General features: G+C 43.3%; 2 protein-coding genes across 6 annotated transcripts; both read right to left on the reverse strand.

Moving 5' to 3' along the window:
- Window positions 1-4033: 4033 nt before the first annotated feature.
- Window positions 4034-10158, reverse strand: PSMA4 (proteasome 20S subunit alpha 4). Of its 3 annotated transcripts, none has more exons than XM_056344953.1 (9): window positions 10035-10158; window positions 9824-9861; window positions 9615-9657; window positions 8684-8846; window positions 7216-7293; window positions 6884-6972; window positions 5267-5397; window positions 4916-5039; window positions 4034-4439 (listed from the first exon to the last, which is right to left on the reverse strand). In XM_056344953.1, the coding sequence occupies exons 2-9, from the start codon at window positions 9824-9826 to the stop codon at window positions 4285-4287; spliced, it is 786 nt and encodes a 261-aa protein (XP_056200928.1). In that variant the 5' UTR covers window positions 9827-9861; window positions 10035-10158; the 3' UTR covers window positions 4034-4284. The 3 variants fall into 3 exon arrangements, with proteins under 3 accessions (XP_056200928.1, XP_056200930.1, XP_056200929.1); XM_056344955.1 differs by having other exon boundaries at window positions 10031-10122; XM_056344954.1 differs by lacking the exons at window positions 9615-9657; window positions 9824-9861; window positions 10035-10158 and adding an exon at window positions 9312-9475.
- A 244-nt stretch (window positions 10159-10402) lies between these two features.
- HYKK (hydroxylysine kinase) lies at window positions 10403-16748 on the reverse strand. 3 transcript variants are annotated; one of them, XM_056344949.1, is made up of 5 exons: window positions 16638-16748; window positions 15015-15362; window positions 14083-14225; window positions 11616-11799; window positions 10403-10903 (listed from the first exon to the last, which is right to left on the reverse strand). In XM_056344949.1, exons 2-5 carry the CDS (start codon window positions 15355-15357, stop codon window positions 10446-10448), a joined length of 1128 nt encoding a protein of 375 aa, XP_056200924.1. In that variant the 5' UTR covers window positions 15358-15362; window positions 16638-16748; the 3' UTR covers window positions 10403-10445. The 3 variants fall into 3 exon arrangements, with proteins under 3 accessions (XP_056200924.1, XP_056200927.1, XP_056200925.1); XM_056344952.1 differs by lacking the exon at window positions 16638-16748 and adding an exon at window positions 15712-15730; XM_056344950.1 differs by lacking the exon at window positions 16638-16748 and adding an exon at window positions 15579-15702.
- Window positions 16749-18790: the final 2042 nt, after the last annotated feature.

The raw sequence follows: 18790 nt of genomic DNA on the forward strand, positions 1-18790 counted from the left end.
ACTGAAGAATACTTTAACTGGAAAGCCAAATGCCAATAATCACAGATAAAAAGAGCAAGCTGCTCAGTTTTCTTTGTAAAATCAGAAATACCCTAAAAAAATTTTTGTGAAGCTGAATTTTCTCCAGATTAAAGCCAGGAACTATATAAGGGAACTCTCTGATGAAGTTATTTTAGCAGGTTTTCATGCTGTAATAGAAGTAACTGCAATTAAAACTTGAAAACCAGGCCAACTTTTGCTACAGAAAAATGGAAAATACTCTATAAAGAAAATGAAAAACATTTAAGTGAGGCCTATCATCTCATTCAGTCAGAAGCTACATCATTTCTCTCATGTATGAGGTACCCAAGTGCATTAACTTCTTGGACTTGCATGTCTTATATACCCTTAGCTATGTTACCTATGTATCACATACAGTTCTGTGGTCTCTAAACCTGTGACTTTGCATGCCTTGAAATCATTAATATACTTGTTCTCACAACACAGTAGAGAAGCATTGTCTCTAATTTTTAGATTATGAACAGAAAGAATAAATAATTACCTTGGGAATCAGTAACAAAACAGAAGCAACAGTCAAATTTAACATTAAAAGTCCTTTTTTTATCATCTCAATTTGGGTGCTTTTATAACTCTGACAAGTACAAATGTTTGGAGGAATAGGAAAGCATACTTCTGTCTTCCAGTGCACTGACTAGTAAGTCACATAAGAAGCAGTCTTAGAAGTTAATTTTGCCTTTATTTGAACAGCATACAGTCATCTAGAAAACAAGCTAACTGTTTTTTGTTTGTTTTTAATATTGACAGATGCAAGAGACACCACAGGTATTACTGGAGAAGCAGTAGTTTCATTATCTCTTAAACTACTTAGAATAACAAACCACATCACAGTTTCTTAGGACAGTCTATTTGTGAATACTTGCCGTAACAAGTCCTATCATGCACTCAAGTGATATATAAACTATCCAGTCCTTAAGTTTACTAACATCATATTATGCGAACTGTTTCAAGTAAATACTTCTACCTAATTTGAAAAATCTGTCACCTTCCACAGCACCACATGAAGTTCTGGTGTTAAAATAACATTTAATCCACAGCAATAGCTAAATATTTGAAATACTTATGTAATACACTGTAAACTCCACGTAAACACTACAAACACCAAAAAAAAACAAACCACCAACTAAAAAAACAAAGAACAGGAAGATCATTTTTATTAGCAAAGACAACTCAAATGTATCGCCAAAATCATTTTTCTGTTCTTACGACTTATCCCCAAACCACTCCCAGAGAAGGCACAGATAGTGGTGGTGGTTTTTTTTGTTGGTTTTTTTTTGTTGTTGTTTTTTTTTAAAAACACACAAAGCCAGAATCAACACAATAGGCCTATGCAGTCAAACACTGCTCTATTTCTAGGAAAAATAGGTAAGGAACTTTGATTAGTGTAAGGAAGTCCCAAGAAGATTCTAGTCAATAAAAGATCTCCAGCATCTGCTTACTGTCCTAGGTTCAAGTGCAGAGAAGAATCAGAAGTTAAATCTAGTTTAACAGCGCTTTGCTGTACACCTTGACTGTGAATGCCAGCTAGAGTTACTTGCCTGTTCCAAGGTGGTACTGAGGCTCGTCTCACCATCAGCTATTAATGGCACTCAGCAGAGATGTTGCTTTTCAAATTAAATTGATAATTACTGTTCAAAGATTATACTCAAATACAAAATACTCAAATAAAAAAGCATTTGACAATACTTTTACTTTGGGTAAACAAAACCTTTAAATAAATAGGTACCTTAAAATGTAGCGTAACTACACAACTTATCACAATGCTTCAATACATAATGGAATACAGATCAGAAAATTATTTAAATAATTCTGACTTTTGATTATCTACAAAGTTTTGAGTATCTTTTGAGATACTTTTGAGTATCTACATTTTGAGAAAAGATACTTTTGAGTATCTACAAAGTTCTCCTTTACCAGCAAATGATGCAGTGTTTTGCAAATAAATGCTATTGGTAATTATTTAAATAAAGTTCAAAATACCTTTGTTATCCCCATTTTGTTAGAAACAGAAGCATTTAGGAAAAAATATTTTAATAAATCTATATCCTAAGCGATCTAGTAATATTTCTACTAGTACACTAAACAAATTGCTTTGTATGATTTACATACATAGATGAACCGAAGACTCAGATGCTTTAACGGTTTCCTAGAGGACCAGAAGCATTGCTGCAATCGATCACATTTTGTTTCAAGTGTTCTTTGAGAAGTTAGAGAAAACTCCATTTTGGCATTGCTGCTTTTAGGGCATATTCCAAGCACTTGTATAACCATCATCAGTGATCTAGAAATCTGCAAAAGATGCTGATATATTGCATTCATGGTATCAAAAAATAAGATTGAGCACTGAACCTTCTACATAAAAATGGAGTTTGAGGTATTTGTACAACCCTTTGTAATGGTGATTAAATCTTACCCATTGCATATTGTCTGCAATTATTCAGGACTCGTTACATGAAATATCATTCCTATGTTACTATTTGGAAGATATACTGTTGTACAAGGTACAAACAAAACTCAAGTCTTTTATTAGCTATAAAATTTGCATACTAACAAAGTACTAAGTTCAGTACAAAAGACTAAAGCAACTGGCCTGCACTGAGACTTAGAAAATTAAAACAAGCAGGTCCTGCAGCCTGCGCAGAACCCGTGCCGCCCACGCCACGCGCTCTGCAGAGGTTCCAAGGCAAGTGCAGTACATTCACACAAGCTGCAGCACAGACACCTCAAGTCAGATTCCTTCCCTCTGCTCTCAACAGTGAATCTTACAGCAATGAGCTCAAAAATGGGTTTTGTGGAGACTAAAGGTAATTTCTGGCCATGTTGACAAAGTACATTTTACCAGTCAAAAGTCCATGGGATAGATTAAAAATAAACCACTGTATAGATTCACTCATTTCTTTAAATGGTCATATTAAATCCTGTAAATACCAGCTATCCTTCGGGATTAAAAAAAACCCACCCAAACACACACCATAAAAGCTCCCCAAAACAAAACAACCCCAAAAGCTACATGACAGCACAATCCAGGGGCAGCAGGAAGGGGCTGGATCACCAGTGTCACAGTTTGAAATTCAGAAGGTAAGGCCTCATTTCAGCATGGCACTCAAGTGAGCTTTTCAGTTTGCATCTGATGACTGAAAGGGTGCAAAACAATTTTCAGTAACTTGTTTTCCATCTCTTCTATTAACTCCAGATCCTTTTTTTTTTTTTTTTTGTCCAGAACTGTAAGATCTTTTGTTAATCTGAAAATCATATTATTTTTGCATTCAGTATAGGGACAATCTGAAGAGAAATTATGGTAACTTTGATTCATGCACAAATATTATTATTTCTCAAGTGGTTAATGGGTTAGTTTTCTAGACTATTGATCGTCAGAGAAGGGAACAGAATTCTCTGGGGAAGTATCAGCAACACTCAACTAAATATAAAACATCTCAATTTGCTTTCAAGATAAAATGTAAAATAGTCAACACGGACTGAAAAATCACGCACTATTCTGTTTACCTAATTTGTATTTTGACAAGATTGTTTAACATTTTCACATGGCCTTTGTAAAATGTCTTTCTAGTTTGTGTGAATATAGATAGTGTTACATGGCTAACTTCTTAGAAAACGCATGCGCTCATGAAAGGCTATGATAAACTGAACACATTTGCTACAGGGCGTGTTTAAAACACTACTGCTTGCAAGACCATCAGTTTGATATAGCCCATTATAGAACAAAATAGGCCAAAATTAAAACTTGGCATGCCAGCACACTTTAATTCTGTATTTGTGAAATGATTTTTCAAACTTAGGAGCCCTTTTCACTACTTTAAAAGGAAACCCCACACATACACACAAAATTCTAACAATTCTAACACAACATTTGTTCTTTACCAACTAGCATATACCTTGTTTTAATAGTTTAAAGTGATTAAATCCCTCAAGATTGTGCAGATCCAGGCATTACTGAGGAAATAAAGACACTCATCACTATTCTTCTTAAATTTTATTCCGTAATAAAAAAGAGAAGATGAAAGAAAGAGTGTTCCAAGAATTAAAGCAATTATTGGTCAATGTAAGGAGCAGTAAACTAATTAGCTGCATGACAATTAAGGACCTGGTTCATCAAAAGTAATTCTGGGTCCACCATGGCATATTTGTAGGCTTCTACAAAACAGAAATCCGGACTATCTTTTACTGAAGCAGGTCCTATATTATCTACAGAACACTTGATTTCATTTTCTATTTATCCTTCTCTTTTTGTTCTTTCTCCTTCTTTTCACGTTCAGCTTTTGCTTCCTCCTCCTCATGTTGTTTTATCAACTGTTCCACCTCCTTTTGCTTCAGAACCCTTATTACTGTCTTTCCGTTCTCTCTTGTCAGTGTTGCAATTTCAACTGAAACATATGGAACAGACAGCGGCATTACATTTTGTGCTTTAGGCAAAGCAATCATCAGAAGCATAAGATTTACAGTTACAACTGACAACGAAGCAGAAGGCTCTTGTACAGCCTCTACAAAGCTTGACTGACAAGCCAGATGGCAGCAGTCCTCTTCCACAGCAGCCTACACAAGCACATTAATACCTCTCCAGTGATTCTTCTACCAGACACACAGCCATTTCTGCTACCGCACCAATGAGGCCTGCGACCCCGGAGCAGTGGTCTAGCCCCCAGAGCCAACCAAGATGGATCACCCTCAGCTAAGCCACTCTATGGTTCTTAGAAAGGCCAAGGCTGAGAGCTGCTGCATCTCCTAAAAATGTTTCTCATGTCCAACTAAAAATCCAATAAACCCCATCTAGCGCATATACATTCGCGACATTTCCTTTTTTTAAGCAAAAGGTGTGCTCCCGTCTTAGCAAACTGCTTACCTTTCTCTGCAGAGAGTTTGCTAACATCCATGGTTTTGTTTAGCACCTTAATGGCCAATGCAAGCGCGGTCTTTAAGGTCATTTCTCCTTCTTTGTAGTCTTGCTTTAGCATTGACACAGCTGCCTACAAACGTCACAGAAATTAAAAAGGTATCTTTGGGCAATCAACCAAACAGTTGCTTTTTGCCAGATAATATCACTACACGAGTAACAGCAAGATTTCTACAGTTACCTATTTCCATTCTGCACTAGTAATCAACAACTCCGTTCAATTAGTGTTTGTGAAAAGCAGTGCAATTCACACTTTCTTTTTCGCTTGACTTTTTGAAAGGAAAAAAACCCAGAACTTACAGCACTATTATTTCCAATGCACGTAGCTTTCCACCCTCCATAATTTCCACTAGGATCACTTTGATACAGCTGAAATCCATAATGCTTATCCCAGCCAATATACAGCAATGAAACACCAAAAGGACGTTTTCCTGTTGAAAAGAAGGCTATTAGCAATCTAAATTTAACAAGATTGGTCACAAGTGACAATTATTTTCTTTGATGTTTTTTCAAATCTATTCCTGTGAACTAGGATTTAACAAGACTGTTCTGCACTTCTGTTGCTTGAGATAAGGATGCCAGCGTTTCTTTCTAAGTCGTGTGGGGGCAGCAGAGATTTATTTCATTTAACCCTAAGAACAGCTCATTTCTGTCTCCACAAATGGTAATTTATCATCTCAGAACTTCAAATCACAACTTAATATTTTAAGCGTGTAGCTGAGCTGTTAAAGCGTGTAACTTCACAGTGTTACCGAAATCTCGGAATGAAGAACTTATCGACACCAATGTGATGTAGATAAGCAGACACTTCTTTATTAACGGCCGGGTGCGTGAGTGAGTCTTCTCATGATCAGACACCATAGATAGAACTTATCATGATTATGCATGAATACTTAATGAATATGCATGAATATTTCCAAAAAATCATTAACATATTATCCTCCTAGATCCGATTCTGCGCAGTAGAGCTTAGAAAGGTCCAGAAATGGGTCTGGGGTACGATTTGTGTAGGTGGTACATGAGTCGATGGTCGCGATCTCCCCCTGCCGGAATTACCTTTTACTAAAGTTCATGTTTTCTTGGCAGGTAACTACAAGTTGTTCCAGTCGACTCTCCCCAGTTCCCATTAATTCTATATTCTGACATTTCAATACACTCTCTACATACGGAAGACTAGTTAACTACAAAGAAACCTTTCAAACCCTAAATTTATTACCTAAGTTTTAAACACTGATTCTAACCCATTCTTCTGGCCTTGGTACAGGACTGTACAAAGGATTTCTTAACAGCTTTTACTGTGCAAATATATTTCTTATCCCTCTATATTTCTATTAAAAATGATTTTATAAAATCAAATAAAGTCAATCAATCTTAACTTATTAGCAAATCTGTAACAACAGTGTCAAAAGTCAGGTACATAAAAAGGTCATTCTTTCACCCTAGATACATGTAAAATACCAGCTCATCAGTTCATGTACTAAGGAACGCTACTTACAACATCATTTTCTAACCTGTTGCTCGATCCACAGAAAAAGTTTTTTAAAAAAGTGTTACAATATTTATACCCCTACATATAATCTTATTTGTGATTCATTTTGGGCCCATCCAGCGTAACAGCACAACGCTGAAAGTCTTTTGAGGGCATTCACTCAATTTGAAGCGCACTCAAAAGCATTCTACATGATGGGCTACAATCCCAGCCACCAATTTCTCCATCATTACAAAGTAGCACCTTCAGCAGCAAAACAGTAACAGTGACTACTCAACCCTCCTCTTAAACATGACTATTGTTTTTCTCAGTATAACTTGTTACAGAAGAACTTGGTAGAACTGTCCAGAGACTGAGATGCTTCAAATGACTTAACAGAATCATTCTTTAGACATTGAAAAGCAGGGTGGCTCATCACACTTCATTACCTCCGAACTGTGTATAAGCCTGCTTGATATCACATAGTGCTGTTACCAGTTGTTCACAAGGAATAGGCTCTTGATATTGTAACAAATACCTAATAAGAAAGAGGGGGAAAAAAAAAAAAAAAAAAGTTTTCAAAACTTGCTTTGCTGACTACCCTGTACCACATTTAACAAGAAACAAGTTCCTAAGTTAGAGCCTCTTTGAACTAGCTGTTTTATTTCAAACAATCTACTTCTGCTCTACTAAATGCATGTTCATTTTTATTTAATACATAGGCAGAACTGAATCTGACAATGCAGACAAGTAAAACCATGTTAACTATGAGCAAACCTACCTCTGTGCAATCAGTCTCAGTTCATTTGTTAAAACATTGGCATCTGAAGTTATTCCTGCAACACTGCAAGCCATATCCCTGCAATAAAAACATACAAATTAACTGAATTCCTATCAATGTCCAGCAAATAGTCACAGTTTCATAGAGTGGCTCACGCAGAACACCTACTGTTGGGCTTTTCTGATCAAAACTATTAGCTGCCATGTAAAACAGATTCATCAGCTCCTGCCTTTAGGGTAAGCCAAAAATATTATTTAACCGCTGCACAAGAGCACAGGCGGACAGCAAAAAGTAAGCGGGTCAGTATGTTAAATATACATATAGTTCCGAGAAAAGGATCATGCCAAAGGTGATTGAATCTTGAATGTCTTTCTCAAGAGATGTTTGCAACATGCAAGTGCCTATCAGTAGGCCACCTGACACAGCATACCAGAATACGGAAGGAGAAAAGTGCATCATATAGATGTGACAGGGCTTCAGTGCAAGATGCTGGCTGACACATTGCATTTGTGTAACTGAAACTTAAGTGATCTTGATTTGATCATAAGAAAAACAGCACCTCACATCCTTGCTTGTTTCATTAGCTCTTAATTTAAGGTCTCTTCTGCCAAAACCGGTATTTGCTACAAAGCTTTCACTACACAGAAAGGATTCAAGAAAAAAAATCCAGGTTATTTTTTCCAAGTGATCTTAAGAATTCTTCAGAATATGGAAGGACTAGCCTAGGCGAGCACTCCACTACACTGTTACACTGCCTCCTTGAAAATCCAGCACTTCCTACAGTTCTAGCTGCTTTCAGGATCAACACAGAATGGGAAACTGACAGGGTGAAAAGCAATTTTGTTTTATGTGCACCTTCTGGCAAGGACAAAGCTCTACTTCCCTGATAGGCAAGAGAGCATAATCCGTAACGCTCTTCACCCCGACATCACAAATTTAACTCCCAGAGAGCTAAAAAGGAAGGCGTAACAGGGAGATACATCATCTTTGCTACATTTGTGGCCAAGAAATCTAAGGCATGTTTTACCTAATTATCTTGTTCTCTTTGAATCACAAAAGAAAAACTTAGAAGAGGATGCAGAGCTGAAACAGCATGGTGATTTTTGTGTGCATTCTTTATTCTGCCCCCTTGAATGGTATTTTGCAAAACAAAGAATTCCTGATTTTCTTAACTGCTGCAATAACTTTATCTTGTATCAGGAAGGACCAACAAATGAGCTATTCCACCTAGAAAATTCTCCTAGACATAGGGGGTGCGGAAGAAAAAAAAAGAAGAGATGCTTCTACTTTAAGGGAACTACTGAAGCGTACGAGGACAGAATAGTCAGATTGCTCTAAAACATCCGAACAAAAAGCATACTAACACTTCAGATAAAATAAAACCAGGTGCAATGCTAAAATGTTTGAGTAACAGCAGTGTTTTGTTACTGGTAACATCACTGGATTGCTGATCATCATTTCAACTTACTCATTAAGTTTGTATATCTTCTCAGAGAAAAACACTTCATCGAGAAGCTTGTGGATGTTGCGTCTCTCTGCTGCTAGCAAAACACCATCATTTGCTAGGATTCCCAAGCAAGTACCTGCATGTCCAATGGCTTCCATTGCATACTCAACCTGGTACAAGCGACCTAGGAAAGGATTTAAATTAGTAACATCATCAAAAAAGTAACATTGAACAATACTAAGTACGCAAGATCACTTAAATTCGCAAGAATCTGACAGATGCTTATTGTATACCCTAGTCTTACTTCTTTGGTCTGTTACCAGTTGACAGTAAATTAATTGGTTGAAGAGGAGGAGGGAGACAGTGACAATCTGATGAGGTAATACAGGTCATCACCAATGTGGAAAAAAATCCCTTTCTTTAAAAAAAAATAAATATCTACAGAACCCTGCTATAGTAGAATGAGCCAAAATGGATTTTCAATAATCAAAGAAAATATTAAGTCAGAGTCCATCCCATCTAAGAAACAGGAACACATGGTTTGTATGTACTTGTTGCAGCATGTATAAGAATAGCAAGGTGAGGTGCGATTGTGGAATATTATGCATTCTTGGGGTGGGGGCTGGGAGAGATCAACAGCAAAACCCACCCATCTTCAACAAAAAGCAGACGGTGAAGGTTTGCTCAGGTTAGTTCAGAAACACGGCAGGAGGCATGGCTCACGCACGGGCACGGTCTCACTGCTGCTCCAGCTGGGATGCACCTGGAAGCCCCCACTTTGGACCCCCGGTGCTCAGAGAGCGCGGGGCGCCGCTGCCGGGGCGAGCAGAGTCTGTGACTCACGTGTAGATGGGAACCCGCTACAAACGGCCATGCTTTGCGCAGGCGGCTCCTTACTCAGTTTTGACAGAACAGGCAAGAGTTTACTTGAAAGTGTGCGGTTAAGAAATACCTTCTGGAGAAAATATGGTCGTTCTGGAGTCGTATCTTCGAGACTGTAAGAAGCAACAGCTGGTTAAACGCCACCCTGCCCCCCCCCCCCGCCCCGGGCCGTGACGGAGGCGGGCCCGGCCCGGGGACCCCGCTCCGCCCGCGGCCCCAGCCCCGCCGCCCGCCTCAGCGGGGCCCCGGGGCAGGCTTCCCCGCGCCGCCGCCACTCACCATGGTGCCGGGGTCGCGCCGCGCGGCCGGGAGCGGGCCTGCAAGACACCACACGGCCGTTACCGGCGCCCCGCCCCGCCGCAGTGCAGAGTCATCCCCCTGCGCACGTCCAGGGCCCCGCCGCCGGCCCGCGCTCCCTCCCCCCCCCAACCCCACCCCCAGCCGGCCCTCGCTCCCTTCCCCCCCCCCACTCACTCACTCACTCACTCACTGGCGGCGGGGCGGAGGGGGCGGGCGGGCAGGTCCCGGCCGGCGGGGAAGAAGCGGGCGCTACCGCCGCGGCCGAGCCTTCACCGCTGCGTCGGAAATGGCCGCCGCGCCGGCGCGGTGCCGCAGGCCCCTCCCCCTCCCACCCGCCGGGCGGGGCTGGCGTGTGCCCGCGCCCCCGCCCAGGGGAGGGGCGTCACGCGCAGCGCCCCGCCTCCCGCCGCTCCCGCGGTTCCCGCGCCCCAGCCGCCCCCCGGCGCTGTGAGGAGACGCGGCCGCCCCGGGCTCTGCCAGCCGCGGCGGGGCCGCTGGAGCCAGGGCAGGGCAGCCCCCGGCCCGCCCCCGGCCGCGTACAGACCGCTGAGGACGCGCTGCAGCACGGGCGGCACCGCCTTTATTGCAAGAGAGCCGGGCGTCAGGGTGCGGGGCGGCCGTAGGCCTCGGCAGTCTCGAACCACGCCTTCTCCACGGCTTCGCGGCCCACCTCAAACATGTTCACCAAGTGTTTCCACCCGGTTTTGGCCGTGATCATGAGGTATTCCTTATTCTCCGGGTACAGCAGCGCCGTGTGGGCCGCTATGACAAGGGACTGGGAAAACCTCCCGCTGACCAGGAGGAAGAGGGCCCCCCTCTCCTCCCCTGTGAGTGGCTGGACGCTTTCAAACCCTGCCAGCACATGGCCCCCCACACTCAGGGGATCCGGGCTCTCGATCATCATGTACATGATGGCTATTGCAACTTCAAATACGTAATAGCCATAACTCATGTCACTAAAATCCAGGATGCCGGACACTTTGTACTGAGGATTCTCCAGGGAAGCAGAAGTAGAGTCTACTAGAATGTTGTGGTCATTAAGATCTCCGTGATTGACACCTAAACACAGAAGAAAGTGAAACTATTTAATAAGTATTAAACAGTAGAATCCAATTTTTTATTATTTTTTTTTTTAAGTTTTCTTCCCCATTTCTCAGTGAAACAGCTTTGAGAAGATGCATATAGGCTCAGACTAACACTCAACCACAAAACCGTACTAGTCTTCCTCAGCACCAAGTGTTGCCTTTCACAGCCTTACTGCTTCCCTAGGAGCCTCCATCCCAATGACAGGTGACTGGACACCAACTGACAAAGGGAGCGTCACCACATCTTACTCTGGCCCGGTACTACCTGTGATATGCCACATGTTTTCCAAACACAGAACAGCAGTTTTCAAATCAACAAACTCTCAAGTGATCAACATCACTGTCAGCTGAATTCCAAAAATATGATTAAACAGTTATTTGGCCTTTCTGAAAGGAAGTAGTGTACACCATATATTCTTACTAAGCTGATGTAACGGCATGACAATCATCACCTTAGCTGGAAGCAAACTCATCAGAAAGATCAAGAACTGACTGTGGACAGCACATTCCTCCTGGCTTATTCTGTGCTGTGTTCAGTCAGCAAAATATTTGCACTTATCTAGCTAGGGACAAAGGAGACCCTGTAAAGAAGACAATTCTTTGCTTCTTTCTCCACAGACCCAAACTCCTGTAAGAAACTTCAGTGTCTCAGTTCAACAAAATTACAATGAGAATAAAATACTCACAGGCTCGAAAACTGCTTAGCTTGGGTATTATTTTCCCTTTAAACTGCTCAATAACTTGTTCCACAACTTCACGGTATTTGTTCTGGCCCAAGGCATAAATGTACTGATCTAGAAGAGGAACATTTGCCAGGTTCCAAATGAACTGACCTCGATGCAGACTTTTCACTGATGGATGATGGAATTTCTTTGGAAAAAAGCACAAGATAAAACAGGCCATAAGTAAAAATCCTGGTTTTTATGATTGCACGGCTTGATTCAAAGCCCCTATTAATTTTAACCGGTTCCTAATGGGGCTCACTGAAAAGCACTGTAACTGACAACAAGTAAAAGAATAACCTAAGGAATGATTAAGGCAAGCATCTTGATTTCTACATACAACCTGAATGGAATGTTTTTTTCCCCATTTCCTAGGCACATTAATCACTTAATTTAAAATCAGTACTGACTTTCTGCAATGTGACATTATGCAGCGAGTTTGAGGCCTTGCCAAGGCTGGAGTCCCACACTGGCAGAGCCTGGATTGTACAGCTGGTGCTATGGAAAGCAGTCGGAGCAGGAGAGACACAAAACCTGCCAGTGTGCTGGGAACAGGCACACTCTGTGTGTTCAAAGGTAGCAGCTTCTGGGGATGACCCTTAGCATCAGCTGGTACGTGAAAAACCCTGATGACAGGAGTGCGTTATGGAGATACTGGGCAGAGCTTTATTCTTATGAAAATTTGCCTTTGTACAGCCAGGTGGCCTAAATATTTTAAACAAACAAGGTCCTTAACCTCTCTCCCCCTAGCAAATTGAAAAGGTGGTTTGGAAAGTGACACTTGGGGAGGAAAAGCATCTCTCCCACTGCACATCACACCTACCCTTGAATCCTCTAACACACCTATTAACGTGGCTCACGGGCCAGATTCTACCAGTGCATAGGGCAAATAAAAAAAACCTCCCACAAGAGTAGCTGGCTTCTTAAAAAGAAACCTATGCTTGTAATTAAGGCTCTTAAAGGTAGCTAAATGATTGTCAGTGCAGGGTCCCTAATGTGGCGCTTTAAAGCACCACACTGGAAGGAAGAATGCCACCTGGTAAGCAACCGCTGCAATCCTCCCAGCACAAAGCTGGCGTTCCAGCAAGCTATAAATAGGCTACCAGGTGTGTGAAGGGAAAAGTCATGAGCCCTTGTTACTGTAAAGCCACAGACAGTCGCTTTACAGCCATGAACTTCACTTCCATTTAGAGAACACAAGGCACACCTAAACAAAAGGAGACACCACCAGCGAAAGTGGTGGAATACCATTTTGTGCACAAAACAAAAGCATGACACATTGCTTTGCTATCAAGTTGGCAAAGTAAATTAACTGGGTAGAAAAGATAGGCTGTATGTTCTGATCTGCCATCAGAAAACATAATACCATGGGTACTATTTTTAGTGTCAATGATCTTTTGAACTTTTGACAGTAACGATTGTAATTTTCCTTCTTTTAAATGACAAACCTTGGTAGATGGTAATCCGTATGTTAAGGGCATAAAGAGCCTTTGCTGTCAAAATTTGCTTTCTCATCAACTATTTTCTCCTTTGCAGGAAAAGTAACAGGCATATTTTGAGGCTAGCTGGTCTATATAAATTGTTTTAATCACATTATAAAAGCGTAACCAGAATGCTGGAAGGCGACAGTAAATTATCCTTCCCAATTGAAAGGAGCTCTTGTAATTTAAGAAAGTGCTTAGTAAAGCTGGCAATTCACATTTCATAATTGTCTGAAGCTGATAGCCAGAACATAAGAAGGAAAGGTTAATGAAAGTCAATAAATAATGCAGGAATCCTTTTATGTATCAAACTCAATTACTGGCTGATTTATCAGCTTTATTATCCCGTATAACTCCAGAGTAAAGAAAGAACTTACTGTACATTAAAATTATTTGACTGGAAGTGGTGCAAATGAGAGAAGTGTCACAGATCTCTGTTCATTGGCACAGCTGGTATTGTGGAGAAGGAACCAACTGCTACCAATGTTAAATGACCAGGAGAAAGAGAGCAAGTCAAAATTAATTCAAAATAATAGATCAGCCAGCTGTGCCTGATGTGCACTAAACAATAATGCTTTAAAACAAGTTTCACATGCTTCTAATTTGAGCACCGCAGAGTTCACTTCCCTTATTTGCCACGTTTGAAACACCAGACAGGTGAGTTTTGCTTAAGTAAAAAGAAATACTTATCTCCCTGTTTGTGGTACAAAAACACGTTGCAAAAGGATCACCAGTACCACATCATAAGCGTTAACTGGTCACGTTATTCCGGGCAATGCTTTGATAACAGCCAGCCTGGAGGCTGGCACCTGAAGGATGACTTAACTGATATCTGCCTGCACCGACTTCAGTTTTGCAGATCGGGAAAGCAGACAGCAAGCAGAAAAAGGAATACAAACGAGAAGTTAATTGAGAAAGAGGTTTATGAGGCCAGAGCAACAAAAACTCACCTCTGAGAGAGCTTTATCCAGACTGGCAGCTAGCTTACCGATCTCGTACAGAATCTGAGCATTTGTAGCAATTTTTGCTACAGGTGTACCTGGCAGGTAAGTCAGCAGCCTGACCATGTACTTTTTGTTCCCAGGCGCAGTACCTAACAGGCACAAAGAGGCTCAGTCAGTTGCTTCAGTATACGCTACTGAGCAGTAGCTATGGCAAGAGGCAAAAAAGCTTTATCCCAGTGCAGAAGTCATCAAACGTAGCTGATAAAAGAGATTTCATTCAAAGATTTTGTTTACCAGGATGTTGCATGGTGATGTGCAAACCTTCACACACCTGCAGTCTATGCTGGACTTCCAGTCCCTGTGCTTGGACCCGACTGATACAGCCGGTTTCCCCCAGTGCCTGCAGACACCCCCTTACAGCTTTCACAGCAGAATGGGAGGTCTCAGGAATCCCAGCTTTTGTATGGAAGTTACAGTGGAGATACAAGCAAAATGTCAACATGATTTTTCTTCCAAGCACTGTTAAAGCAATTTGTTCTGGCATCACAGATGGGCCTGAGCTGTATTTTACACCCTTCTGCAGGCAAATAGTTTATAACATCATTTGGCCTACAAGGCTTTTTTTTTTTCCCTTTTCTTGTGCGCTGACAGGTCAAATCCATGTTTTCTCCAATTGGTTATACCGAAGTTATTTCCTGAGTGCTTTCATAGTTATTACCCTCTTTGCTTTGCTTCTGGTATTCTAAGTTTGGACTACAGCTTTGGATTTGGATTTAAATCCACATCTAAATTTGGATTATGGCTGGACCTACAGGTCACCCAATTAATTTTTAAAAGTAAGCCCAGAGCTTTACTCCCGTGTGTGCATGGCACGCCACACACCGAGCGGCTGCCAAGCTAGGGGTGCCAGCAGTGCAGCAGAGGCGCTAACTACTCACCTCCTGACTCCAGAGACATGATGTTCCCGTCTCTGGTGAGGCGAGGCGTAGCCGAAGGAAAGCCTTCGGCGCTGAGAAACATCATGGCGCGGGTCTGCGCCTCGATGAGCTCCGGCTCCTGGCTGTCTTCTGAATTGGTGATTTTGAGGACGTACTCGCCAGCACCTTCGGCCGCGTCTTCGCTTCTCCCGACTCGCACGTGGAAGTTCTGGTCGTCGTAGCTGGGGAGTGGCTGGACCCACGACACCGTCAGCCCGAACACCCGCTCGACCAGCGCCGCCGCCTCCCGCTCGCCCAGCGCGGGTTTGGAGCGCGACTGGGGCCGACCGCTTCCAGCGGACATCGCGTCTCTGGGGAGAGGAGAGACGGGACGTGGCGCACCTGTGCCGGCTGCAGCTACAGCCAAACGCGTGCGGACACCGGGGGGTTCCCGTGCTGGCCACACCGCGCACCCCCGCCGGGCGGGCGGGCGGCTGCCCGGCCGCGGGACACGCGGCACTCCCGGCACCCCCCCCACAGCGCGCAGGGGTTCCCCAAGGCCCCCCCGAGCCGCCCCCCGCTCACGGCTACGGGCGAGCCCCGCCTCACGGCCCCGGCCCCGCGCCCGGCAGCCCCGCGGCGCGGCCTGCGCGCAGCACACGGAGCGGGGGGCGGCCCCCGCCGGCCCCGCCCCCTCCCGGGCCCGCCCGCCTCAAACCCCGCAGCGGCGTCGCGGCCTCTGTGCGCGCTGGCCCGGCCCGGCGGGGAGGGAGGCCCGGCCCGGCGGGGAGGGAGGCGAGGCCCGGCCCGGCGGGGAGGGAGGCCCGGCCCGGCGGTGGCCGCTCGCAGGCCGGCGGCCGGGGCCCGCGGGGGAAGGGCGCCCCACCCCGGCCGAAGGTCACTCCCCCGGCGGGGCTGAGGCCCAGCGCCGCCCGCCCTTTAGCCCGGGCCGGTGGAGAGTTACGCACTTAATTAACGTAATTACCAACCGCAGTTCCTCACACATACTAACTTTCAGAATCAAGATATAAATCTCCTCTATAATTTCTAATTAATAATAATAAAAACGAAGTAATCTTCCACAATAGATGAGATCCCACCATGGCAGCATTAGGAATCTGAGGGAAAAAAGTATTTAGGAAAGGCTTACTGTAGCTTAAAAAAAAAAAGATTTCAATAAACCCGTTACTAAGAATGCTCTATCTCGATTTTTAAGTGTAATTTGTAATATAAAGGATGTAAAATTGAAAACGCTATTTTAATCGACTAGGGAATTTAGAAAAGGGAAACAGTTTCCCCAAGAAACAAGTATGTTCCTTGTATTTTTTCCCCATGGTTTCCAAACAGACATTACTAAACAAAGCCGTTGAGCAACTAACAAGTATTTTTACCAACTTCACTCTGCTCCACCCCCACCCCACCCCTCAGGAATGGCACAAGCATATTTTTTCAAGAATAAAAGCTCCCGAAAATATTTAGGGTGCCCTCTCTGAATTTCTGAAGGTTTATCTCACTGGAACACGGCTGGTGTAACAGGAAAGCATTCTTGCTATGCTCATGACTTTATGATACGTAGGTTACAGAAAAATCAGAATATATTCGTTCTCTGTAAACAAAATCACAATGCATTTTGCAGATCTGTACCTTGTTAATCTTGCCTCAGTTTCCTGACAGAAGTGCCAAGACCTACAGGCTTCTGTGCTCCTCCTGCCAGCCCTGTGCCCTGGTGGGAAGCCACAGAGGTGGTGAGGCAACACACGGGACTCGGGTTGTACTTCGGCCTCTCATTCCCTGTACGAAAGATCAGACTTGCATAATCTAGCATCTCTGTGTCGGGTGCAGGGCTAATCCCCTTCTGACAGCAAGTCCTCAGCTTGGACACCCCTAAATAACTTCTAAAGATCTTGTCATAGCTGTAAGCTCTGTGCGCCGCAGCTGTAACATCGGCCAACAGCTTGGTTTAACAGGGCTTGATCTAGATTCTAAATTAGACATTTTCCTGAAGAAAAAAAATGGGTTATTCAAAAAGTATTTGATGTAATGTCCGGACTAGTATCTGGAGCTCAGCTAACACAAAACTCTTTCTACACCAGCCAAATATGCTTTGGGAGCCCAAAGGTGAGATACCCCTAACAAAAATACAAAAACATTTTGCATAATTTTATACCCTTTTCCTCATTCATCCCACCTTTTATACATACTTACAGTACCATTTTAAGTGTATTCTATACTAGCTATTCAAAATAGATGGTAACACATGAGAACTGTGATCTGCTTGCTTCGTGATACAATTTTCTTTATTAAAAATAATTTACATCATTGGTAACATTTTATGGACAATTGTTATCAGTTGAACTTAAGCTATATCTATACAATACTTACTGAACTTGAAACTTACACTGTTCTGTTGGCTTTAAACAGCAGACACTGATTTGAAGTTGCTTAAATATGATTAATATACATAGTTTCATGTCCTTATACATAGATGTAAAATGTATAAACATCAACACTATCCCAAAGCTCTGTCGTTTTGGAGGGGGAAGGAGGAAGAGGGGTGCAAGGAGAGGAAACATTTAGGAAAACGGGAACAGATTCTTCCCCCAAATTAAATCGGAGAGGAGTCTAGGTGAAATACACCGAACACACCGAGTCCCTTCAGAAAGGTGCAGTTCCGCCTGAGCTGCCGACGCTGCACCGAGGGCTGATCGAACAGTGTTTTGTGTGGGATCCCAGCGATCCTGGACTGAGCCGGATCCCACCGCCGCCAGGAAGCAGATGTTGCTCTTGCCCATCTAAAGCTCATGGGATCCCAGCAGCGTGTCCGAAGTGCAACATCTCCCCTTCAGCGCTGGGCTGTCCGGTGGGGCTCTGCTGCCCACAGGAGGCACAGGTGCACAACTGCAGATAACCACTGATAACCAGGGATAACCATGGATAACCAGGCAAGCGTTATCCTGCCGCCTGAGGAGCGGGAGGTGGGTGCATGAGCAGCGCTGCTCCTCGCAGCACAGGGATCGCGAGGGTCGGGGTCAGCCCCTACAGCACACAAAGGCAGCAGCCTGGAGCTGGACAGCGACTGTGCAAAGCACAGCTCAAAGGCCGGTTTGACCAATTGTAAGACATAGGAGTGGAGCAGAGTTAAAGTAGTTGCTATGGCAATGAAGCCCATCGTGTCTCTTAAGAGACGAGGAGCTTTATCAGTGACACCTTGCAGATAAGTCACATCCCTTGAAGCTGCACTTCACAACATTGCTTTACCTTGACACGGCTTGGACCACTGCCGCCTCTTGAAGCAACGAGTGCATTACTGTGCTAGGGAGGGCGGAAGGCTGTGTCCCCTTCAAGCATTAGCAGTTACACAAGTTTTACATAGGCTTATAGTTGTGTTTTTATTTATCATCTGCATGACGCTTCATTACGTGCCAGCACTAAATTCCTATTTGCTCCCCAACAATGAACATGGATTTTCTTGAACTAAATAAAAAATAAATACACCTTTGAACTGGGGAAAAAAATAGTATTAGACACTGCTATACAAGAAATAAGACCTACTCAATAACTTCAGATAAAATCAGCGCAAGTGTACCACAGAACAGCTCAGTTCGGTGTTCAGTTGAATATAGTATTCAAAAATGCATTGATTTATCATCCATATCAGTGGAATGGTTTTTGTCTTGACTAAAAGAAAAGCACAGCAAAACTCGAGAAATATAAAACCAGATTATACGTAATTTCAAACTTCAGAGAAATTTATCCAAAGAAATTAAAAAACCAGGTGTATCAAAGTTAAGCCAGTT

Source organism: Falco biarmicus, chromosome 7 (genome assembly GCF_023638135.1).
Source record: "Falco biarmicus isolate bFalBia1 chromosome 7, bFalBia1.pri, whole genome shotgun sequence".
Classification (NCBI taxonomy): Eukaryota; Metazoa; Chordata; class Aves; order Falconiformes; family Falconidae; genus Falco; species Falco biarmicus.

What these genes read in the sequence shown, in the direction of transcription:
- HYKK (XM_056344949.1), bottom strand. Translation starts at nt 15,357, where the DNA reads ATGTCCGCTGGAAGCGGTCGGCCCCAGTCGCGCTCCAAACCCGCGCTG. An exon ending in CATGTCTCTGGAGTCAGGAG is followed by an intron (nt 14,226 to 15,014) that starts GTGAGTAGTTAG and finishes TGTGCCTGTTAG; the next exon opens with GTACTGCGCCTGGGAACAAA. An exon ending in GCTAAGCAGTTTTCGAGCCT is followed by an intron (nt 10,904 to 11,615) that starts GTGAGTATTTTA and finishes TTCTGTGTTTAG; the next exon opens with GTGTCAATCACGGAGATCTT.
- PSMA4 (XM_056344953.1), bottom strand. An exon ending in AAGATATACAAACTTAATGA is followed by an intron (nt 7,294 to 8,683) that starts GTAAGTTGAAAT and finishes TTTTTATTGCAG; the next exon opens with GGATATGGCTTGCAGTGTTG. An exon ending in CTGAGACTGATTGCACAGAG is followed by an intron (nt 6,973 to 7,215) that starts GTAGGTTTGCTC and finishes CTTTCTTATTAG; the next exon opens with GTATTTGTTACAATATCAAG.